The 22200-nt window shown below is 41.1% G+C and overlaps 3 protein-coding genes across 4 annotated transcripts; all 3 read left to right on the top strand.

Moving 5' to 3' along the window:
- Positions 1-942: 942 nt before the first annotated feature.
- Positions 943-13515, top strand: pparaa (peroxisome proliferator-activated receptor alpha a). Of its 2 annotated transcripts, XM_044185657.1 has the most exons (8): positions 1240-1378; positions 4569-4800; positions 6436-6590; positions 9156-9294; positions 10643-10842; positions 10935-11201; positions 11388-11631; positions 11760-13515. In XM_044185657.1, the coding sequence occupies exons 2-8, from the start codon at positions 4617-4619 to the stop codon at positions 12002-12004; spliced, it is 1434 nt and encodes a 477-aa protein (XP_044041592.1). In that variant the 5' UTR covers positions 1240-1378; positions 4569-4616; the 3' UTR covers positions 12005-13515. The 2 variants fall into 2 exon arrangements, with proteins under 2 accessions (XP_044041591.1, XP_044041592.1); XM_044185656.1 differs by lacking the exon at positions 4569-4800 and having other exon boundaries at positions 943-1378.
- A 618-nt stretch (positions 13516-14133) lies between these two features.
- Positions 14134-16304, top strand: cdpf1 (cysteine rich DPF motif domain containing 1). The gene is made up of 3 exons (XM_044185654.1): positions 14134-14315; positions 14551-14662; positions 15234-16304. The coding sequence occupies exons 1-3, from the start codon at positions 14203-14205 to the stop codon at positions 15360-15362; spliced, it is 354 nt and encodes a 117-aa protein (XP_044041589.1). The 5' UTR covers positions 14134-14202; the 3' UTR covers positions 15363-16304.
- A 1226-nt stretch (positions 16305-17530) lies between these two features.
- LOC122871067 (cyclin-dependent kinase inhibitor 1B-like) lies at positions 17531-20705 on the top strand. The gene is made up of 3 exons (XM_044185653.1): positions 17531-18586; positions 19076-19237; positions 19580-20705. Exons 1-2 carry the CDS (start codon positions 18043-18045, stop codon positions 19222-19224), a joined length of 693 nt encoding a protein of 230 aa, XP_044041588.1. The 5' UTR covers positions 17531-18042; the 3' UTR covers positions 19225-19237; positions 19580-20705.
- Positions 20706-22200: the final 1495 nt, after the last annotated feature.

Here is a 22200-nt window from a genome sequence, read left to right as displayed (position 1 = left end):
AACCTACCTTTCAATTACACTAATATGTAACACATGTATTAAAGTGTGCGTCTTCATTTGACTTTTCCATATGAAAACACCTCCAGTAGAGTAATATGTAGTAAAATATGAGCACAAGAAGCTATTACATCAGTATACCAGTTTCATTGTTATTAATACATAACATACTGTATATGACATACAGTATAAGCAGTGGTGGAGGAAGTATTCAGATCCTTTACTTAAGTAAAAGGAGCAACACTGCAGTATAAAAATACTCCCTTACAAGTAAAAGCCCTGCACTGAAAATGTCACTTAAGTATTATTAGAAATATTTACTTAAAATAATATAAGTAAAAGTACTCATAATTAAGAAAAATGGCTCCTGTGAGTGTTACACTATTATATATAAAATTATTAGATTATTATTACTGATGCATTAATGTAAGTAGCATTTTACTGTTGTAGGCGGTTGAGATGGAGCTACTGTTATATATACTGTAAGGTAATTTAATCTATAAGTGCTAAATAAATGTATTGTAGCGTAGTAGTAGAGTAAAAAGTACATTTCCCTCTGAAATGTTGTGAAGTACAAGTATAGCATAACATTGATTATCCCAAATTTAAGTACAGTACTTGAGTGAATGTCGTTACATTCCACCACTGCATGTGTTCAAAACATCAAAAAAATACACACTGTTAATAACTAGGTTACTATTATATATAATGTAATATTCAAACCTCTGCGTGTTGTTTGGCATTTAATTGTGACAAACGGTCGTTTTATTGAGCATTTATGTAATTATCCTATAATATATCGTGTTGTTGAGGTTTATTACACAGTGATTTATAATGGCTCCATTGTAAATGATTTAGGCGATCAGCTGACATTGATTTTACAGAGCCAATTAAGCCAGAGTGTTGTGTTTACTGATATCCCTGCCTTTTTATTATTGGGTCGTTAAAGAGACGACGGGGATGAGAGCACGTCACACACACACACACACACACGCACACAATCCCTGTTACACATCCAGACCGAGCCGTGACGTCTCGAGCCACCGGGAAGTGATCGTGTCCTGCCAACAACAACAACAACAACCAAAAAAACAACAACAACCGGGGCGGTCCCTCTTTCAGATCCCCGCATGTCAATTGGTTGAAAGCATAGGTGTGTCAGGGGTGTGTGCGCCACGTCGCCGTGCGACGCTACGTTACTTCCTGCAGGGGATAAACGGAGCTTTGACAGCACGCAGGGAGGCGACGCATCAAGTTTTTCAGGAGAACAGAGCCGGAACAGTGTGTCGGAGCGTGCCGGGACCAAAACACCTCCTTCCTCTGCTTACAGACAGCCGTCCCATCCCGGCATCTGGAAATGCTTCGCATTACAGTATCTACGGTAATTAAAACGCTTTAATTCAAAATTGTGCTGTTATGTAATTGTGATTATAAACCTTGCTAACAAGCTTTATGGCAAAAAAGTAATGTTGATCTCTTCTTCAAGAAAGCATGAGTGACCTGGGCTCTCTTAAAAGACCATACTGTCAGAGAGCTGCTGACTTCTTGCTCCTCTCCCTGCATACATCTGAACGCAGGCGATTGTTCTCAGTATCTTGTTTTATGTTGCAAGTGAGCCCCACTTCCTGACTAGTCGAGCCTTAACCTGTTTTTGTAATAAACCGCAGACACCCACATGGTTTCAAGGAAAACTTCATTCTGATGCGAGAAAAATATTTATGTGTTGGTCATGAATTCCCCTTTCAAATTCCCCTATAGGTTTCCATTTCCTTGTCTGTGCAGCAGCAGTACCAAGAGACAGTGACGGATAAACATGACATTCTGTTGTTTTAATCAAGCTGGTTTTGGGATTTGCTCTGTACCTGATTTTTGGTCTGTGTGGCTCATGGATGCCCTTTTTACAGAGAGATCGAGATCCTCATCCAGCAGAGGGGACTGGGTCTGGGGACTGGACTAGGCTTTTCTTTACCTTGGAAGAACCTTTTTTTCTCTTGATTGTGGGTCTGTTGTGTCCTTGCTGTCATCTGTTAACATGCTCTGTTGAGTGCAGCTGACGCCTCTCTGTGCAGCTCCTGTTTCCTCTTCTCCTGTGACCTAAAGATAGAGCCCCTCTGTCTGGGATTATAGTTCCTCTGGGATTTAAAACACAATGTCCTCTGAGGTGAGACATGGGCTGGGCCACGGTCATCTATGAAAGGGGAAATAAAGTCATATCAACCCAGTTAAGAGGTAGTTGTCGACCTACATATACATATCAACACAGAGACCCAGCAAGGCTATATTATATGAATGAAATAGGTTCAAGTTACAGACCAGGTGGGTTCAGAAAGCTGTCAACTAAATCAGCTGTTAAATCTTTTACATTAAAGAAGGGGAGTCAGTGGCAACAGAACTTTCAGTTAGGGCTGCAACTAATGATTATTTTCATTTGCGTTCAATCTGCCAGTTATTTTATAGATTAATCCATTGATTGTTTGGTCTGTGAAACATCAGAAAACATCACAAAATCCTGTCATCAAATGTCTTATTTTGTACGACCAACAGTCCAAAACCCCAAAATATTCAGTTTTACTGTAATGTAAGACCAAGAAAGCCACTAAATTCTCACATTTGAGAACTGGGAAGCATGACATTTTTGGCATTTTGCTTGAAAAATTACAAAAACTAGTATAAAAATAGCTGCAGATTAATTCTCTTTTAAAAAAAAAGAAAAACCCAAGTAATTGATAAACGGACTAATCATTGCAACTCTACTTTCAGTCATGCCAGAGTGCACAAAACTCAGAACTCAGCTGTAAAACCAGGTCTGGAAATGGTTCGGCTTGTGTTGGATACAACCAATGTTGAAATGTCGAAAAGACATCCATGGCCAGAGATGGAAGGGAAAAGATGGGTTACTTTTTGGGTGAACTCAATGCACTGAGGTCCAAAGGCTATTCATTGTGTTGCAGAAAAAAACACATTTGCCCAATCTACCCTTTGATTGAGAAATCTTTTGTCGACTGCCAGGGGCATGAGTTTGTCGGAGGGCAGATGTGCGTCAAAGCCGCTCCACAGACCAGTTAGACAACTGTTAGTCAACAACTATCACAGTCTGTATGGTCTCTACAGTGCACTCTATATGTTACAGTGCATAATATACTGTAGGAACAAGCCTACGTCTTTTTACACACTCTCACAGATCCCCCCCCCCCCACACCCCAGATTTTGGCATACTGTCAGGACCTGTCCCCTGAAATGCTGCAACCCAACTAGATAAACCAGAACAAGCATGCTTTGATCAAACACGTCCTCACCGTCTGGCCTCTGGAGCTGACAGAGTGCACGTACCCAGAGAGATAAAGACAGCGTTTAACCTAATTGTCACATTCAGCTATTAGTTCAACTAGCACACTTAAAGTCAGGATCCTCAACAGAGAAACTGAAAGTTGCACAATCTCATATTAGCTAATGTTTCCTCCATGCTCGCTTTACAGATGTATGCAGCTGTATAAACTGAGAATTTACATTGAGCTCCCATGAACTCTGACATGGCCCGACAGCCAAAATCTCTCTGCGCATTAGATCAGACATGTGTTAGTGATTCCTGCCTAGAGGGTGTAATAACTTTGTTAGCATTATAACAGAGAGTAAATGTTATTGTAATAATGTAAGAGCAAAGGTTTAGGAGGTTTGGACATAGAGGATTCACATCTTTTACAAAGGAGGACTCCTGTTTTTCTGCCTTTATCCTACATTTATCATGTGTTCATGATCACATCATTGCTAACACATCAAGGTTTTACAGACTGCATGCTCTGTAAAGTTGTCAACTGACAAGCCAATCAGTCTACAGCCTATAGAACAACAACAGTAACATCTGCTGCCATGAATTACTGGAAGTTGGAGGGAGCATTAGAATATGGCCATGGTGCTGTGATGTTGTGTGATGGCTCAAACAGATGTCCTTTACCCCGCTGTGAGCAGCTGGGAACTGCACTAAACTCCCTCCCACACATATACTTTAAGATCCACTCTGAGAGGACAGACAGCCAGAGATGTAGACAAAAAAGTGACTTAAAGCTGTGTGTCCATACAGCTAGCATGTTTTCTTGGGGATGTTGCTTCTGTAGAAATGTAGTTAATATAGTAATAGTATATTAATAGAGTAGTAAGTTGCAGCCATTTTGCCTGCCAACCTGGCTCTTCCTCTGTTGATTGATGGCCCCATTAAACACCAGTGGTCACCAGCAGTGACTTTTGTGCCACATGGCATCATTTTCCAAAAGCATGCTTTTCCTTGTCCACACTAAAATGTGAGGCTGGCATTTTCAGATTCATTCACGCCGGAGACCATTTTCAAAAAGTTCGGTTTTCAGGTGAGAAAAACTTTCATTTTTAGCCGGCTTAGTGTAGGCATTGCTTTTGCCAACATGATAACGACTAATAAGCCTTTAGCCAGAGTTCTGTCTGATCTAACTCGTGGAGGTTTGGAGAAATGTAAGCACATATGTTGGTTTGAAAAGGGCGGATTTCCAGTCTCATTATCACCCATTGTCCTCGTCCTAAGTCTCTCTCCCCTCTCATCGCAGTCTGGTGAGTGAGGGGTTGTTCCTTCCAGATTTGGTTTGATCTCCACCATGGCAGGAGATCTCTTTAGCCCCCCATCCCCACTGGGGGATTCCCTGCTGGACAGTCCGCTGTGTGGAGACCTGATGGAGGATCTGCGTGACATCTCCCAGTCTATAGGAGACAACACACTGGGATTTGATTTCCCAGTTTACCAGAGCACTGGCTCGGGGTCGGAGAGCTCCATTGCGCTGGGTGAGTAGTCGAATTGTCACAGGGTACATGATGTACAAAAAATAACATATACATAAATTAATACATTAACAACCAGAAGGTCCCTAGCTGCTTTTAAAATTGTACTGAACATGTCAGGGTTTATTTTGATCTCATTCATGAACTGCTGCTGTCAGGTAATGTGGATCATTGACCTTCTGACCTTTTGGCTCCATTGTGCCACATGTAAATACACTAAAGAGGCCGATGTAAAACACTGTGTGTCTGATAACAGAAGATTTGAGACAACTCAGTTCCTTTCTCTCTGTGTCTCCTCCATGATGTTGTTTCCAAATTCCTGAGCAGCACTTGAACAAATGACCCACGGCGTCTGTAATTTTCTGGAGACCCATCAACTAAAAGTCTTTAAGTCCGCAGGAGACACTTACTCCATATACTCAAGCAGACAAAGGCAGTGGCCTGTTTGACAGGAATCCTCAGTGTACGATGTGAAATAAGGAAAGGAAATGATGAATGTATCCTGATCTATAACAGATATCTTGTTTTTGCCATCAGTGTGGTGGTTCATTTGTTTGTTAGGAGTCCAATATCAAGGTTGTTCTGATTGGTTTTAAATCCACATTATAATGCTGCATGCAACAATAGAAACAGGAGCTTGTTCCCTTTGTTGTAACTGGTTGTTCAATATGTTTTCTTTGTTTTATGGATGTTTATAACGTAAAGCAAGTAGCTAGCAAGTTTTTTATTTGTACTTCTGAATGGCTAGTTCAACATTCGTCATTTGTCATTCAACACTGAAGTCAAAAATAATCAAGGTGGCCAAATCTTTATGCCAACCTGTACAAAATCCTTTACTCCTCTCCCTACTCTACATATTCAATTTTACATATATGTTTTTATATATACCATATATACAGTAAGCTTGGATAAAACTGAATTTTTAGTAAAATTGTACAAAACTTAACTTTTAAGAAAGCCTGTACAATTGGAGACTTGTGAAAAACAGTGAAGGTTTATCATTCTGATAGCTAAAATACAGAAGAGCCAGTATCCTGAAGGGAAAAGTTCGACATGTTGGGAAATTCGTTTATTCGCTTTCTTGAGTGAGTTAGATGAGACGATCGAGGCCACTCCTGTATCTGTGCGCTACTGTAAATATGAAGCTAACCCTACAACCGGTTAGCTTAGCTTAAACACTGTAAAAATCTAGCCTGGCTCTGTCCACCTCTAAAGCTCACTAATTAACACGTTATATCTCGTTTGTTAAATCTGTACAAAACAAACGTTAGCTAACAATGGTTAGCTAATGCTAAGCTAAGCTATCTGGCTGCTGGCTGTAACTTCACGAGTCATGAGACTTACTGAATGAGTGGTATCGATCTCCTCATCTAACTCTTGGCAAGAAAGCGAATAAGCGCATTGCCCAAAATGTCAAGTTATTGTCAAACAATTCCTTAAAGTGTTGTCAGTTTGCCAACTAAGGGCTTATGCTGCCTGCTCTCCTTTGAAAATAATTGTACTGTAAATATTTAATTTAAGGGTAGGTGTAGCATTTTTCCAAAAACTGGACGTCTCAATTTGGATTGAATTCATTCAAAGTGTAGTCAAGTGAAATCACTCGCTGTTGTGTCCTTTCTGCTCTGTTGTCTGCTATAGACACCTTGACCCCAGCCTCCAGTCCGTCGTCGGTGGTGTGTGGAGCAGCTCCAGGCCCAGAGGAGAGCGTCACCCCCCTCAACCTGGACTGCCGGGTGTGCTCAGACAAGGCTTCGGGCTTCCACTACGGGGTGCATGCGTGCGAGGGCTGCAAGGTGAGAGATGTGCGACTAAAACGGGCATAGTGCAGCCAATACATATTGCATGCATGTACTGACATACCGTGCAGTTGAACAAAGTGAGAAAGGACATAAAGGCCATACAATGATATAAATATAAACATAAAAACAGATACAATGTTAACGTGTGCTGCAAAGGTAAATGTTGTCTCTGATGCAAGTGTATCAGAGGTGAAAAACACCACACAAACACAAACACACACACTCATGTGTACATACGCACATACATGCCTGCACAAACACATGCACGCACACCCAAACACATACAAAGCTTGGCATGCCGAGGCGCCTGACTAAAGGCCAGTGGAAAGTTCCTGAGACATGCAGCCATGTCATGTGAGGTGGGGGACGTGGTGACCTTGGTTGACTTGTCACCTCTCCCCTGCTTGGCACAGAGCCCAACTGAGTGACGTTAACACACACACACACACGCACACACTTGTACACACATGGAGCTGCTGCTGACACAGAGACCTGCTGTGTTTGATACTAAAGATTACCTTCTTAAGGAGTCATCTTTGGCATTTAATGATAAGAGAAATTTGGATTGCATATATAGATTTATATATATATATAAAGGTCTCATCATCATAAAGGTAAATCATTCAGGCTTGAATTAGTCAAGCTCTACAGCTCTACATTTCTGTGCTGAAATTCCTGAGATTCTTAAGATTTTAGAGAGCACAAAAATGTCATTAGAAAACAGCGACACTGAGAACATTTTGTAGCTGGGACCACTGAGCTCAGTGATCAGTTATGTGTGTGTTAAAACCATTAAGGATCATGACTGCATTGTTTGTCAAGTCACGTGAGCTTGTCGTAGTCTCATACCTCTCTAAACCGACGGCAGGTTGTTGCTGCTAATCTGAGCTTTTGTTGCTATTTCTGCATGACTTTTTAAACTTCTGACCTCACCCACTTTAAAGTTTTCTCCCATCAGCCACAGCTCCATCGTGAAATTGTGTTTGTTTTATGCAACAACAGCTACATAATGATCAGGAAATCCAGACAGAGTTGTTTCACTTGCTACTGGTGTTCTCCTCTTTCTGTTTCCTCCATATTCACTCCTTTTTCCCCTGCTGGAGAGAATCTGGTGTGGCACTGTGCCTTCAATTTCACTCTAATCTATTGGAGACAAAGGAGATGGAGACAGGCATTTCACGATTTTCATTGCTCTGTCCAAGTTTTGCAGAATCTCCTGTCAGTTGCACAATGCACATCTGTGTGTGTATGAGTGCAGCAAAACTGGCCATCTCCCTGCAGGGCTCTGGTTTCTGACCCACATCTCATTCATCATAATTAACACAAATAATGCTCATCTTTGTCTGCCCTTGTGTCAGACGGCTGCTGTTCTAAATCAGGGACGTGATGACACTGAACTGTTGGAACCTGCACACGTGCGAGGTGTATTTTGACTGCACTCCTTGTTCCTAAATTCTCTGACTGATGATACTGCGCCATCATGGAAAAATCTGGCTTGTGATATGTTAGCAGTCACAGTTGACGGTTTCCATGCTGGTCAGGCTCTGTCATATCATTTTCAACACCTCGCTTTAAGAGAGGAGCGCTCAATAGTGGGAATGTGAATGGAATGTGCTGTGATGCTGTGGTGCGAGGGCTTAAGTCTGCGGTGATGGCGGTATGACATGCGTATGGGACGTTTAGAGCCACCGGACAGTCAGTACAGTTAGAGAAAGCCTTCAGTAATGGAAAGGTTAATCAGAGCAATACACATCTTTGCTCACATCTTTAGTTTTGTTACTCACCTCTCACAGCTATATATCACAGCAAAGTACTGGCCTCTGGTTGTGTCTGACATACACAGACATGCAAAGACACACATCTGTTTTTTTCCTCCTTGTGCAGTTCTATTGTTTTGTAAAGTATTTTTGATGACTATCACATGTCACTAAACTATATGCCTGGACCTTCACATTTTTCACTGAAGCGTTTTCATGAAGATTACACCTAGTTCTCCCCACAAAACTAGATTTTTTTGGGTTAGAAATAACACAAAAAGTGATGTGTGACACATAATAACCTTTAATAACAATGCGTTTTCAACATAAAGGCAGACAAGAGCTTCTGTATTGCGTGACCATGTGGCTCCAGATATATTGCCGGAAAAAACATATTTCGTTCTTCACAGTGAGGGATGAGGAATGTCCTCACTGAAATTTCAGTGATGTAGGCTTGACCAGGCTCAGATAAAAACTAGCGGTGTAGAATGAATAAATAAGATTTCTTTGCACTGTGAAGTAGGAAAGCAGTTATTCTCCAACTTGTTGAATGGCAGGTGTTTCTTCATGCAAAATAGTTTTCTGGTTTAAAATTCATCAGCGATGTGTGGCAAGGGTAGGTCATTTTTGACCGGGAAGGCAAGGGGAGTGTGCAGAACATAAAGGCATCAGGAGGGCTAACTGATTTCAATATGGGCTGAAGTACTAGGAGAGTATTTTTGTGTACTCAAATCAGAATGTTCACATATGATCTTCAAATGAAGTTGATGGCCACAGTATGTGTCATTCTGTTCCCAACCAGGGTTTCTTCAGGAGGACTATCAGGCTAAAGCTGGAGTATGATAAGTGTGAACGCAACTGCAAAATCCAAAAGAAGAACCGCAACAAGTGCCAGTACTGCCGATTCCACAAGTGCCTCTCTGTGGGCATGTCCCATAATGGTAAGGCCTGAAACCTCCAAAATTGTTTAAGCTAAACTATGTAACTTTGCTAAATAACAGACACAAGTCCTGAATTACAGGATAATTGTCCAGCAGATGATAATGGTAAATGTAAACATAGTGTATAGTACAAGCAGAGAAGAGTCATAAAATCAGTAGTCGGGTTCGCTAACGTCAGTTACACAGCATTATCTAGCTAAAGTTGGCTAACGTTAGCTAACATTAGCAACCATAAGCTACTGGTCGTACCCATAGACTGTATATAAAGATGGACGACATACCAGCGCCCCAAAAGTGAAGCCAAAACATATCGCCCCCTGGTGGCTGACTGCAGTGTAGGTCAGAAACCCCGCCACCTCCATTTTGGCGGATGGGACATGAGCCAAACTAAAAACTCAAAGTACACGTCAAATACATTTTTCCCACAGATGGTTTCTGTCATTTTTCTGATAAGCCCCATACGTACGTGTATGGGCGAGACCTCGATGCCGCGGCTCCAACCACGATCACTACTGCGCAGACTCTGGCTCCACATGACGTCGAAAGTGCAAGATGGCAGCTCCCGTATCCAGGATGTTTTGGCTTCATTTTTGTACAGTGGGAGGAAGTGGAGACACGTCGTCCATCTTTATATACAGTCTATGGTTGTACCAGACCAAGTTAGGCTGTAGCAGCAAAACCGCTGAGTGTATTAATTTAAGCAAGAGTGCGTTTTATTGGTTTATGAATTCAACTTTTAATTAATTTTTAATAGAGTAAAACATGTGTTACATTATCTTTCAAAACATTCTTGCTTTAAAGTGTACCAATCAATTACTGAAATCATAATGTCCATTGAAACACTTATATAGCAATGAAAGAACTTGCAAGTAAGCAAAGTAAGTAATGCAGTTACATAAAACTCATACCATAGTATAGTGTTCTTTACAACAGCAGGACGTGTCTTTCTGTGATTTGGCTCCAGTTCAATATGTTTTACATTGACTGGGTTTTTTATAGAACACTGTCCTGCCACAGCCTGCTTGACATTGAGAAAACACAGGCCCATATAGCTCCACATCTGGCCTGTCAACTGCACTGACTGCTGAAGGGTCATTGGGTTTGTTACAATGGCCTCCCACTGCAGGCAGAACAGTGTCAGAAACCTGAGAGGAAGACGACATGTTGTCCTCAGAAGAGAGGAAAGAGAACACAACGTACCAGATCTGTGGTGAATGTTTGTGTGTATGCACACATGCATGTTTGCTGTAGGAGGATATGTCTGTATGTAGTTTCATTGTAAAGTAAGACACCTATCATTTTAAAAGTCTTCAAGCTGTTGCTAATGATTAATGTTTTTATGCACCAGCCATCCGGTTTGGTCGGATGCCTCAGGCGGAGAAGCTAAAGCTAAAGGCAGAAAGCAAGATGGTGGAGAAAGAGGTGGCAAGCCCCATGCTGGCCGACCACAAGTTTCTGGTCAGGCAGATCCACGAAGCCTACATGAAGAACTTTAACATGAACAAGGCGAAAGCTCGGCTCATACTCACCGGAAAGACCAGCAAGCCGGTAAAGGATAAAAAGAAGGGCAGAAGTTTGAGCATATTGTTTATTCTGTATCCTCACTAACCAACATCCTGTCCTCTGTCTTTTCCCTGCAGCCTTTCATCATTCACGACATGGAGACGTTCCAGCTGGCAGAGAGGACGTTAGCGGCCCATATGGTAAACGGTGACCATCCGGAACCCGAGAGCGGCCTTCAAGCTGGGGAGGGGGTTCCGGCTGTGGGGTGTGGGGACCTCCAGCAGAGGGAGGCTGAAGCCAGGCTCTTCCACTGCTGCCAGAGTACCTCGGTGGAGACGGTCACAGAGCTGACGGAGTTCGCCAAGGCGGTGCCGGGTTTCCAGAGCCTGGATCTGAATGATCAGGTGGGTGTAGGGACGCTGTATCTGTCATTTCCCTTCCTGCCAGTCAATGTGAGAAGTGGAGAAGAAAGATTTTACTTAGATTGAATTAAAGAGGACGTGTTTCTGTTTGAATTTTATGTGAAGGAGTTAGAGACAGAAAAAACACACATCTGAGTCATTTTGTGGCCTTCTTACCTGCCCGTTTAGGTGACTCTCTTGAAGTACGGCGTTTACGAAGCCCTCTTCACCCTCCTGGCCTCCTGCATGAACAAAGACGGCCTCCTGGTGGCCCGTGGTGGAGGCTTCATCACCCGAGAGTTCCTCAAGAGCCTCCGCCGGCCATTTAGTGATATGATGGAGCCCAAATTCCAGTTTGCCACACGCTTCAACTCCCTGGAGCTGGACGACAGTGACCTGGCCCTTTTTGTGGCTACCATTATCTGCTGCGGAGGTAACTGACATTGTGTGGAAAATGATATTTAATTATATTGGGTGTACATAAATATTTACTGAGTGAAAATTTGAATTAAAAACTGAATCCTCCTTCTTTCTCCCTCTATCTGATCCATTCCCCTCCAGATCGCCCAGGCCTGGTGGAAGTGCCTCCAGTGGAGCAGCTACAGGAAAGCATCGTTCAGGCACTACGGCTCCACCTGCTGGCCAACCACCCTGACGACAACTTCCTCTTCCCCAGACTGCTGCAGAAACTGGCCGACCTCCGGGAGCTGGTCACCGAGCATGCTCTGTTGGTCCACGAAATCAAGACAACAGAGGACACTTCGCTGCACCCGCTCCTGCAAGAGATATACAGGGACATGTACTGAGAAGATAGTACATGGTCATGAACAGGGACATGTATTAAAATATTAATGTATGCCATTGAAAACCAGGTGTACATAAATATTTACTGATACTATCATGCATATCAATGTACTGTAAATAGCTTATTGTGCAGCTTCTATGGATGCACACTGCTGTGATCTGCAGAGGTTGCACTGAGACCATGTGACCTTCTACTGGAACAAAACATAAATTAATTTTTTTTTCGGGGGGGGGGGGGTTAACAAACGTTTTGATCTTACACAAAAGATGTGTCAAGACATTTGTTTAAATCGATTTGAATTTAGAGCACCCAATTACTATGGATTGGGTCCTGGATGACAGCTTTTACTCTACAGACACAAGTACTGTGTTAAAAAAGTTAAATATTGAGTAGGCTAAGCAAATTTGCATAGTATTTAAAATGGGCATACGCATAATAAAGATACCCAGAAATTACTGCTGCAGTCATGCATGCACTGATGCTAAATATTAATTTTGCCTGTGAACAAGAGAAGTTCTAACATTTTTAATCTTTGAGACAACTGAAATGTTGGTTGTGCAAAAGGTCGCTCAATACCAGACATATTCCTAATATTTTGGATGTTTAGTATATATGATATGTTAATTTAAAAGACATTTAGATTTGGTTAATGTCATTGTCATGTCCTTTTATTGTGTACCAGTGCCTTATTGAAATCAGCCAAATCCCCCTTGACCATTTTGGGATTTGCAGTTGAAGAAACACCTGCATCAGTATTCACCAAGTGCCATAATGTTTAAGTGCCTGAGCTCATATTTCCTCTTATTTTGACCACACCTTATACCTTCAGCACATAACAAATACATAATACGGTAGCTTTTTTAACCATGGGGTGGATGAATCACCAGCGTTGGACTAGGGAATGTTCTCACATAGTAATAAATCATAAATCATGCACAATGGCGCATTTTAAGCAGGCAATGAACTAAAAGGAGCCTTACTTCTACTGTAAGCAACCATCATTTGAAAATATTGTAATTTCATGTGTTATGTATTTATTGTAATCATTTATCCTACTGCTAAAAACCAACACAACATGATAGCTCACCTAGCTGATTTAGTTTTTTTCAGATCAGTGTTACAGAGCACAAAAGGTTTCATACAAATCCTGCCATTAAGACACATTTCTTTCAAGAAAAAACTGTCTTGGCCAGTATTAAATATTTTGACCACAAACACAATAATCTGTTCAGCTGATTTATGATTTATTTTGTAAATATAACAAGAATGCAGTGAAAGGGATGTGTGTATCTGCAGACAGTAAAACAGGCCTCAAAAAGAGGTCTGATTGCCTTATTTGCTGTACTGAGACTTTGCCTCCCATTGTAGCATTGAAACATTGTTTTCTGTCATAATGAAACGGTTTATAGTTTTTGTCATGTACAGTGCAGTGTACAATAAAAAATGCTGCTGTTTGAATAAAATGAACTATGTCATGTGGTAGCCTGAAATAAAATAATATATTTAACAGTTTTATTTGCAATGCCTTCCTATTTACCTGCCTATGGTGCAAGTGTTATCTCTGATTTGGACCCCTGAGTCAAATAAATGAGCTAATAGGCCTTTTCACTGCATTTATTTTGAGTTGTCATAGCAGGAAAAGCACAGGTGGAACTAATAATGTTAATAATAGCTTTGTTCCATTTAAGAGTCCTAGTAAGCCATTAATGTTATTAATTACACCTGTGCTTTTCCTTTAATGACAGGTTGAAGTATCTGCGGTAAAAACGTATTACCTGAGTTGGGGTTTTTTTACTATTAAAATGACATTCATTTTGGCATTCATATAATCTTATATACAAATATCTATCAACATACAGTGTCTGAAGCATCACAATATTGTGAAACTCAGATGTGGAATATTAGGTCAAATGTTCAGAGTCGACTATTCATTTGTCAATGGATATTTTTTTTAAAAGCAGATGACAAAGCTAGAATCTCGATATTTTTCTTTTGTACCATTTGTAATTAATTCATTAATTAATTAATTTATATATATATATTGTATTCATATACTACGTATACATATATACATAAATATATATTTCGTTCTGCTCCCCCAGTCCACTAGGTGGCAGTAAAACTTCATGAAACAATATGGCTGCACTCAATATGAAAACCAGGAACTAACTAACTTTTTCTGCTCCTCTTCCATGAACGATGGAGCACACTACAAGTGAACCCCCTCAAAAAACCTTTACTTGCCAGTTGTGTGGTTTAAGTAGCCCTTTTACTTACTACGGCCAGAAACCACCAAACACCAGAGCCATTGTGTAAGTGGACACTGAGCAAGATGCTCTTTTTAGCGCTCTGGAGCTAGCTATGCCAAAGCTAATGTTGCTAGCTGCTACGTCAACGTCTAACGTTAGATACACAGCGAAGTTAACTCTACAGCGATTTGTTCGTTGCGTGTGCAACACATTTCTGTTATGTCTCTGTGAACCACATGGGTCTACATTAAGTTATAATTCAGCTTAATGTTATTTCTACATTTCTGTCGTCCATCAGGTTGCTTGAGGAGTGTTTTGTGACCAGGGACCCCTTCAGTCCGGACAAGGAAAAGTTTCTTGTTTTGGGCTCTAACTGCAGCCTCTGCAGCATGTGTGTCTGTGTTGGATCGGTAAGATGTTTTAAAATAAAATTCCTACGGTCTGTTTTTACCACAGACTATGATGATAGAATATGTGATCATGTAATTCAGTTTATCAAATGATTAATGCCTGGATGCACAAATGTTGGCATGCTCCTCCAGGGACAAATTACATCAGTCTTGATAAGAGTGTGTGAGTGTGTTACACGTAGCAGAGGCAGATATTGAGTGTGTGTGCTCTTGCACTCTAAAGGCAACTGTAAAATCTTTAACTGCAATGTTTTGGGATAGATAAAAAGTAACTTAGGAGCATGATCATCAGTTAAAACTGCATTTGGAAACTAAGCTGTGCTCCTGTGACAGTTTTCCACTTGGTGGTGGCTGGTGCATCTGTGGTTTTGATGTTTTCCTCAGATGACTTTGTAATCATGTGGCACATATATGTGCTGAGTGAGCTTCATGACTGTGATGCCCTTTAAAAATTAATTAATCCGGTTTCACAAATAGAAACATTTTTTTAAAAATCAATGTGACTATGCATGTCCAGTGCTTATGTGAAACTTGAGCCTAGATGCTGGAGTCTTGTTTTCTCTTCTGTCAGGACTGCAGTATTTTCTACACCAAGAGGTTCTGCATACAGTGTGTGAACAAGCACTTGGACCAGTTCCCCCATCAGATTCAGGCCGAGCTGGCCAAGAAGAAGCAGAGCTTCAAGGCTGCCGTCTCATGACACCAGACAAGAGGTCCATAACCTGCTCACCAATAGAAGACAAATGTCTGAATGGTTATATAACCAGTCCCAAATGTGTCAGGGTGCTTTACCAGCACTCTTTTATCAAACCCATACTGGACCAAACTGCAAAAACACCACACATCCTGTAATTTATTAGCATAGCTCTGGGTTATTATTATATTGGTGGGAAATGAACACCACACATCAGAAAAATACTAGTTTATTCTTGTGCCCGTAAAGTTGACCTGCTGTATTAGCCTAGAGGGTGTTATTTGTTTCTAGAGAGTTTTATAGAAGCAAGCAACGGGTGTGACTAGTGTTGCTGGATCCCCTGTCGGATTGTGGTTGCAGGCTTAGAATCAGACCTGCTGGTTTGCAGCAATAAAAAATGGCTCCCACTACTGATTCTGAATCTGATGCCATGAACTGTATGTTCATAGTTGCCCTGCAGTTGCTCTAAATTTTCTGTTTACAAATATATATATATATATATTAGAGGCACATTAACATTTCCAAAAAATGTGGGGATAAAGGATAAAAGTGTCAGACTTGGAGCACATTTTCTGTCATTATGGCCCTTTGCTATATTAATTAATAAAGAGACCATGGCTCATTGCTTGTCCAGCCCAATTCTACAACTATTCTATGCAACACGATTATTATAACTATGTATGACTCAAAAGAAGATGTGGAAATAATAGCATTTCACATTTTTATTACTTTTGAGCAACACATGGTAACAGTAACATTTATATGACTAATTCTCTAACTACAGACACATGTTTGTGTTGACAGTGGCACCACCTTTTTAAGAGTGCCTCACTGTTATCTCTTTCATTTCTGCGTCCATGGTCAGAGGGTTTGCTGCTGACTTCTGTCGAGTCCATTTTTTCCCCCTGTGTTATCTTAAACTATAAAAAGATACATACTGTGACCTTTCTCTGTTGTTCTGTGACTGTTTAATCGTGGCTCATAACTAATGTGTAACTAACGTTCATTTTAGTGATAGAATCTGCTACAGTTGCATCATCCCACTCAGTTACATTTAGCTGTGTTTTTCTCTGCAGCTGGGAGAATGAGCCCTAATATTTCAAACTGTGAAGACAAAAAAACCCCACACAAGTATTACCCTTAAAGCATTGGTTATGCATGTGTGACCCAAACAAAATGTTCTTTTGCCTCGTTTCTCAATTACCCGTCCAAACAGTTTGATCAAAATCTGTTTTCATCTCAGGGATCACTCTGTTCAACACGGTGCACAGTTTGCAGCAGCATAAACACATTATGGATTAAGTGTGATCCCGGCGATAACATCGATATAACAGATGGCCTCGCTGTATTCATCACGAGATGTTTGACTCTTTTCAAATGGTTAATTGAAACAGCATGGCCTTAAAGGGAGGCCCAGTGATTTTACTGGCAAATGCTGCAGAGGCATGCAAAGCAACACTCGCTGTAGAGTTTAAGTTGGGACAAGGAGTGCTCACTATAGCCGATGCATTCAGTCAGTTACTACAGGATTGCTATGCAGCTTTGGGATGTACAGAAAAGATATTCTATTATTAAAGTCTTGCCATGAACACCAGTTCAATTTTTAAGTCAGGAAATTTTAATATGCAAACTGAGAACCCTGCCAGAGGGAAATGGTGGTGAATTTCAAAGTCTTTTTTTTTTTCTTCTTTTTAAAGCTGCACCACTTTCTGTTTCCTTGGTGTTTAAATTCCAAGCACACGCAAGCAATTACAACCAGTGAAGCGCACAAACCACCTCTGTGGCACCAATGGCAAAGTCTGACAGCGATAGGCACCGTGCCAACGATGACGGAAGGCGTTCTGCTCCAGAACTGATGTCATCATATGCCAGGAGGCACATTTGTGACTTTTTTTTTTTTTCCTGCACAGAACCTCATTTTAGGGTCTTGTTGTCCTTCAATAACCTTGAGGCTGTAACTGAATAGATTTACACTGATTGAATCAAGTGTGCCTAAGCAGTTTATGTGACACCAGATCAGATCAAGCAGTGATATCTGTCAGCACTCCTACTATCATTTGATGATTGATTCCTATCAACAGCCTGGAGCTAGACCACAGACTAGTGCTCCTGCTGTGAGATTAATGTTTCCAATGTTGTTTTTCTTAGCAGGTTTTACACTTTCTGATCCAGGACATCTTGCAGTGCATGGACACAGCGATACAAAATCCCACTTAATGAGATCAAATGATATCTTTGACCTTTAGGTGTTCAGTTAAATGTCTAACCTGATGCCTGCTATGATAAATCAGGTGCTAATCGAAAGATAACACTCGCACTCCTCTGTAACTATAGCCTCCCTTTACTCTTAATCGTGTATTTAACTAATCAAACAGATTCATTAGGCCATATTCATGTGTAGAGTTAATCCAATCCTGCTCTGTGTTGTTGTTTCCCCCTGTTCGACTTTAAGAGAGCTCTATGGGCGGTCCTAGTGCGCAGACCAATGAATCGCCTTCTCTGTTTAAATAGTCCTTGGTGTCAACTTTTCTTCTTCACTCACAGCTCCCTCTAACGCCATGTTGGCTGTTATGACTTGACTTGTTGTTTTCATCCGCTTTACTACGGACTTGACAGGAGTGGCTTTCTTAAACCCCCCTGCGCCTTTGGAGACGCTTTATTCCATTTTTGCGCGTACGCGTTTTGGATGATACGCGCGGAGTATGCATGCGTCATTCCTGTGACTTTGCATTTGAAAGGAATACTACTTGGAAATAGAAGTTTAAAAGGGTTTGGTTGTTGTTTGTGGGGTGTTTTCCCTTGTCATATGTGCAACAAAATGTCAGATGTTCGCCTTTCTAATGCGAGCCCGACATTGGAGAGGGTGGATGCGAGGCAGCCAGACAACGTCAGACCTCCGGTCAACAGAAACCTCTTCGGCAGACCCGACCCAGAGGAGATACGGAGGAATTTGGCGGAATCGATACAGGAAAATGTGCAGGGTTTTATGGAGGAGTACAATTTCGATCCCGTTAACGACATACCGCTCAGTCCGCGCCGCTTCAATTGGCAGGAGGACAGCGACGCACCGGAGTTTTATCACAGACCGCCTCACGGGAGACAGCGGCCCCAGCGAGATGAGGACTTGCCCGGCGACAACAACCGGCAGGATGCCGAGGGGAGCAGCGGAAGGCAGTCGGATCGCCAACCAGACAGAAAGGGTTCGAGGAAAAGACGTTCGGGGGCTATAGGTGATTTACATTAACTTATTAAGGCTGTCACGCATTTTTATTTCTCTGTGCCGTGCGTCTCTGTGGTGCCACTGTGCCGCAATGCAGAGGCGCGAAGCAACAGTTGTGTCCGGGGTTCAACCGTAGGCAACGATCGGTTGATCACCCAGCAAACAAGCGAAGTGTGCTGGAGCGAGACACCGGGGGGGCAAACTGAGCATTTCTTTACAGATGTTAAAGTCATTTGAGCTCCTGTTATTAGTGGGAGTGACAATGTAACGCGCACTTGGGAATCAAACCCGCAAATGAGCAAACTACAATGTTCCCTAATGCTTATTAGGGAACATTGTAGTTTGCTCATTTTCATAACTATTCTCGGTAGTAACATTTCTCAGCAGCCTGTCGAGGATGCCAGGTGCCTTTTTTTTCAAGTGGACGTGCAGCTCTGCACAACAATACCCTGACCATTTTTTTCGCGTGCTTTTTTGTTTGTTTGTTTTTTCTGCCCAGGTCCCTGCTCCAGCGAGTGTCAGAGTAAAAGGCCGCATACCGACGGAGACGATGATGATGAAGACGAGTCGGACGGTGCAGCAAGTCAGGCGGTAAAAGCCGCGGAGGAGAGACCGAGCAGGCCGGAGAACAGCGCGGAGGTCCAGTGAAAAACAGTGCCAGGTTAGGATTATTATTTCACTATTCTACTGCCATTAAGTGATGTGACTGGACAATATCACAGGCTATAGGTTTTCAATGTGTAATGATCGGCTTTTATATTAGATGCCAGTTGTGTACTTGTTCATCATCACCATCAGTAACGCATTAATAACAGCTGTCCTTACACGTCATCAGCCTTTTCAAACTTGCATATAGTTTTGTTTTTTTTATCTTCCACAACCCTTCATGTTATGACTGTTCACCCTCTGGGTGTGTTAGTATCTGCATGAGGGATATCAAGCATGAGAAACTGCTTTTTCAATTGCACCATTCAACAGCCTGTTTCCTCTTTATGTCCCACAGAGCGGGGAGACCTGTTGCTGGTGGAATACTGTAGCCTTTCTCATCACCTGACAGATGGGAGAGAAAATATAAAAGCAGCCTTTTCCTAAAGAAGGGAGGAGGAGAGGCTGCACAAGCACTGAATATGTACACTATCAAGTTTTGGCACTCATTTCAATTAAATTGCCTCAGAAGCAGCAGACAATGTAGCAGTGTGCAAATGGATTTTTGCTCATTTTTTTTATCTACTACCTATGTTTCAGATGTAGCACATAAAAAAAGCATATTATGCTTTTCATACCTTTGTTAAATGTATTTGAATAAGTGTGTGAATTTGACTCGGGAGTTGCAGTGCAATTTCCAACAGAGAAATATTATTTTGTTAAAGTGGTCATATTGTATAATTATTCAGGTAATTGATGTAAGTTAAAAATGCAGATTTCCAAAAGTCAGGGTTATGTGGAAACAAAATGTCTTCTTTTTCTATGGCTTTATTTGCCCCAGTATTATATATCTTGTGTCTTGGGTCCATCTAACTGGGAACAGCCATGACAGATAAAGTTTACATGCAAATAATGTCTCCTTATCCCCCCCCCCTTTTTTTAAGGGGTTTGTGCCTTTTGTTCTGGGGGTGAGTGGTGGGGTGGGAGGGCGGCTAAACTGCTGAGCAATATCCAACCAAATTATAACAGTATTTGCTAACAATCCTAAGAATTAGCTGGTATTTTTTAAATTAGGTGAGTTAATATTTTAGTGGCTTTTAGGTCACATATCCTGCCCCTTGTAATAAGTGGTGTAGTCCAGGTTAACAGTGATAAAATATGTTAAAATCACTGGGCTGCTTATGCATATATGTGAATCAAAGATTTGTCTTTGTGGTGTGGAATTCATGTAGAACATGTAATTGCACTATTGTTAATTTCTCATTTTTTAAGGCAGAAAAACAAAGTGACACTGCCTCATTTGGTGTAAAACTTTGAAGTGTACCTGTGTGCCTTTTTTTTGGAAAAACACTGAAAAAATTATACTAACTTATTTATGTTGAGCTTTTTGTTGTGGGTGTATGTAAAGCTTCCCAAAGCGACATTTTTTTGTAAATATATATTTTCATTATTGTTTTAAGATAAATAAACTGTTGCAAAACTGAGCCTATAATCGATTTTATATCCTGTGCGTTTTTTATTTTCTTCAGTCTGCCATTTGATTGATTAAAAAGCAACGGTTGAGTAATGCATGTACTCACTATTTTGATTGCAAGGCGCACACAACCACCGCACCCTTTAACAAACACACTTGGAGTTAAAAGTGATCCGCCCATGTAAACTGGCAGACCGATCATAGTGATTACAAAGACCTGATGGATATACAACCACGTTATTAAAGAGGTTTAATGTGTTCTTCAGTCTGAGGGATGTCAGCAGTGATAGGATCAGTAACTAAACCATAATTTATAGTCTAACCATTAATAAATACCTTAATGAGGAAACTTATTGTCTGTCATGCTCTACAATGAGGTTTTAGTGACATTACAGTATGTACATTTTTAAAAAGAATTTGTGAGCTTATTTCTGTAGGAACCTGACTACCAAAGCATTTCTATAACAGTCCCATGGGAACTTTATTTCCTATGGAGTTACTGCTGCACCAGTAATATTTGATGCAATAAAATTATATAATGTGTGTGGTTGGACTAAAACCCAGTACACCCTGTCCATCTTGAGTGCAGATACGGCACCAGAGTGCAGGCTGTGACTGTGCTGGATCGTTTCAGCCCAGCTCTGCCTCTAAAGTTGAAAACAACAAGGGTAGGTCCTGAGGAAAAGAGGGGGGGAAAAGTTTTTTAGTTATTGGCTTTGCCTGGCTCCAATCATAGCAGAGAGAGGAAAAGCAGACCACTTAGTAGCCAGCCAGTCAGAGAGCTGTGGGAGGGAGCTCAGGACAGCACAGGCTGTTCTTTTCATAAAACACACACCACCCAATTAGTTTCATTGGCTGCCTCTTTCCTGTTGATACCAGCGTGTAGGAGTCAAATACAGAGTGAGTGAGTGAGAGAGAAAGCTATTCCTAAAATATCTCATACTGGCTGCGACTGCGTCTGCTGTAATTACTAGTGAGCTCATGGCCTTTTCGCAAACTTTCAGAGAGGATTGTAACACTTTTGAACACACTGGTGTTCTCTTTTTTGATAAAATACATTTATTATTTTGTAAGTAAGACGTGAAATGACAGCATAATGTTAAAATGGATCAGCATTAACATAACGCTGTCTTGAAAAGTAGTGCAAATATGTGTTGTCACAAAGAAAATCTATAATTTTTGTATCTTATCACTTCCACTTTGAGGAACTTTTTTTTGTTTGTGTCTAAACTTGGTTCAGTGTCTTTGTTTCATAAAATACTTAATAGACTGCAATCAAATTTAGTGAAAACAAATCATTAGTTTTTTGTGCTGATCTGGATACAATAGCGCCACCGTGTGGCATTTTATAAAGCAATTGACATTTGTGCATAACTGATCTGGGAAAAGTAGAAGTACAATTCTTGTTTTCAATGAAACCTTGGTTGAAGAAGAATCAATCAGTGTAGGCCACGTCCATTTCCACCTAAACATGGTTTTCACATTTAAATTGTTTTTCTAAACTA

Source organism: Siniperca chuatsi, linkage group LG23 (genome assembly GCF_020085105.1).
Source record: "Siniperca chuatsi isolate FFG_IHB_CAS linkage group LG23, ASM2008510v1, whole genome shotgun sequence".
NCBI lineage: Eukaryota > Metazoa > Chordata > Actinopteri > Centrarchiformes > Sinipercidae > Siniperca > Siniperca chuatsi.
This window is presented reverse-complemented; position numbering and strand designations above follow the sequence as displayed.

What these genes read in the sequence shown, in the direction of transcription:
- pparaa (XM_044185656.1), top strand. Translation starts at nt 958, where the DNA reads ATGAGAGCACGTCACACACACACACACACACACGCACACAATCCCTGT. An exon ending in ATGCGTGCGAGGGCTGCAAG is followed by an intron (nt 6,591 to 9,155) that starts GTGAGAGATGTG and finishes GTTCCCAACCAG; the next exon opens with GGTTTCTTCAGGAGGACTAT. An exon ending in CCGGAAAGACCAGCAAGCCG is followed by an intron (nt 10,843 to 10,934) that starts GTAAAGGATAAA and finishes TTTTCCCTGCAG; the next exon opens with CCTTTCATCATTCACGACAT.
- cdpf1 (XM_044185654.1), top strand. Translation starts at nt 14,203, where the DNA reads ATGGAGCACACTACAAGTGAACCCCCTCAAAAAACCTTTACTTGCCAG. An exon ending in CCAAACACCAGAGCCATTGT is followed by an intron (nt 14,316 to 14,550) that starts GTAAGTGGACAC and finishes GTCGTCCATCAG; the next exon opens with GTTGCTTGAGGAGTGTTTTG. An exon ending in TGTGTGTCTGTGTTGGATCG is followed by an intron (nt 14,663 to 15,233) that starts GTAAGATGTTTT and finishes CTCTTCTGTCAG; the next exon opens with GACTGCAGTATTTTCTACAC.
- LOC122871067 (XM_044185653.1), top strand. Translation starts at nt 18,043, where the DNA reads ATGATACGCGCGGAGTATGCATGCGTCATTCCTGTGACTTTGCATTTG. An exon ending in AAGACGTTCGGGGGCTATAG is followed by an intron (nt 18,587 to 19,075) that starts GTGATTTACATT and finishes TTTTCTGCCCAG; the next exon opens with GTCCCTGCTCCAGCGAGTGT.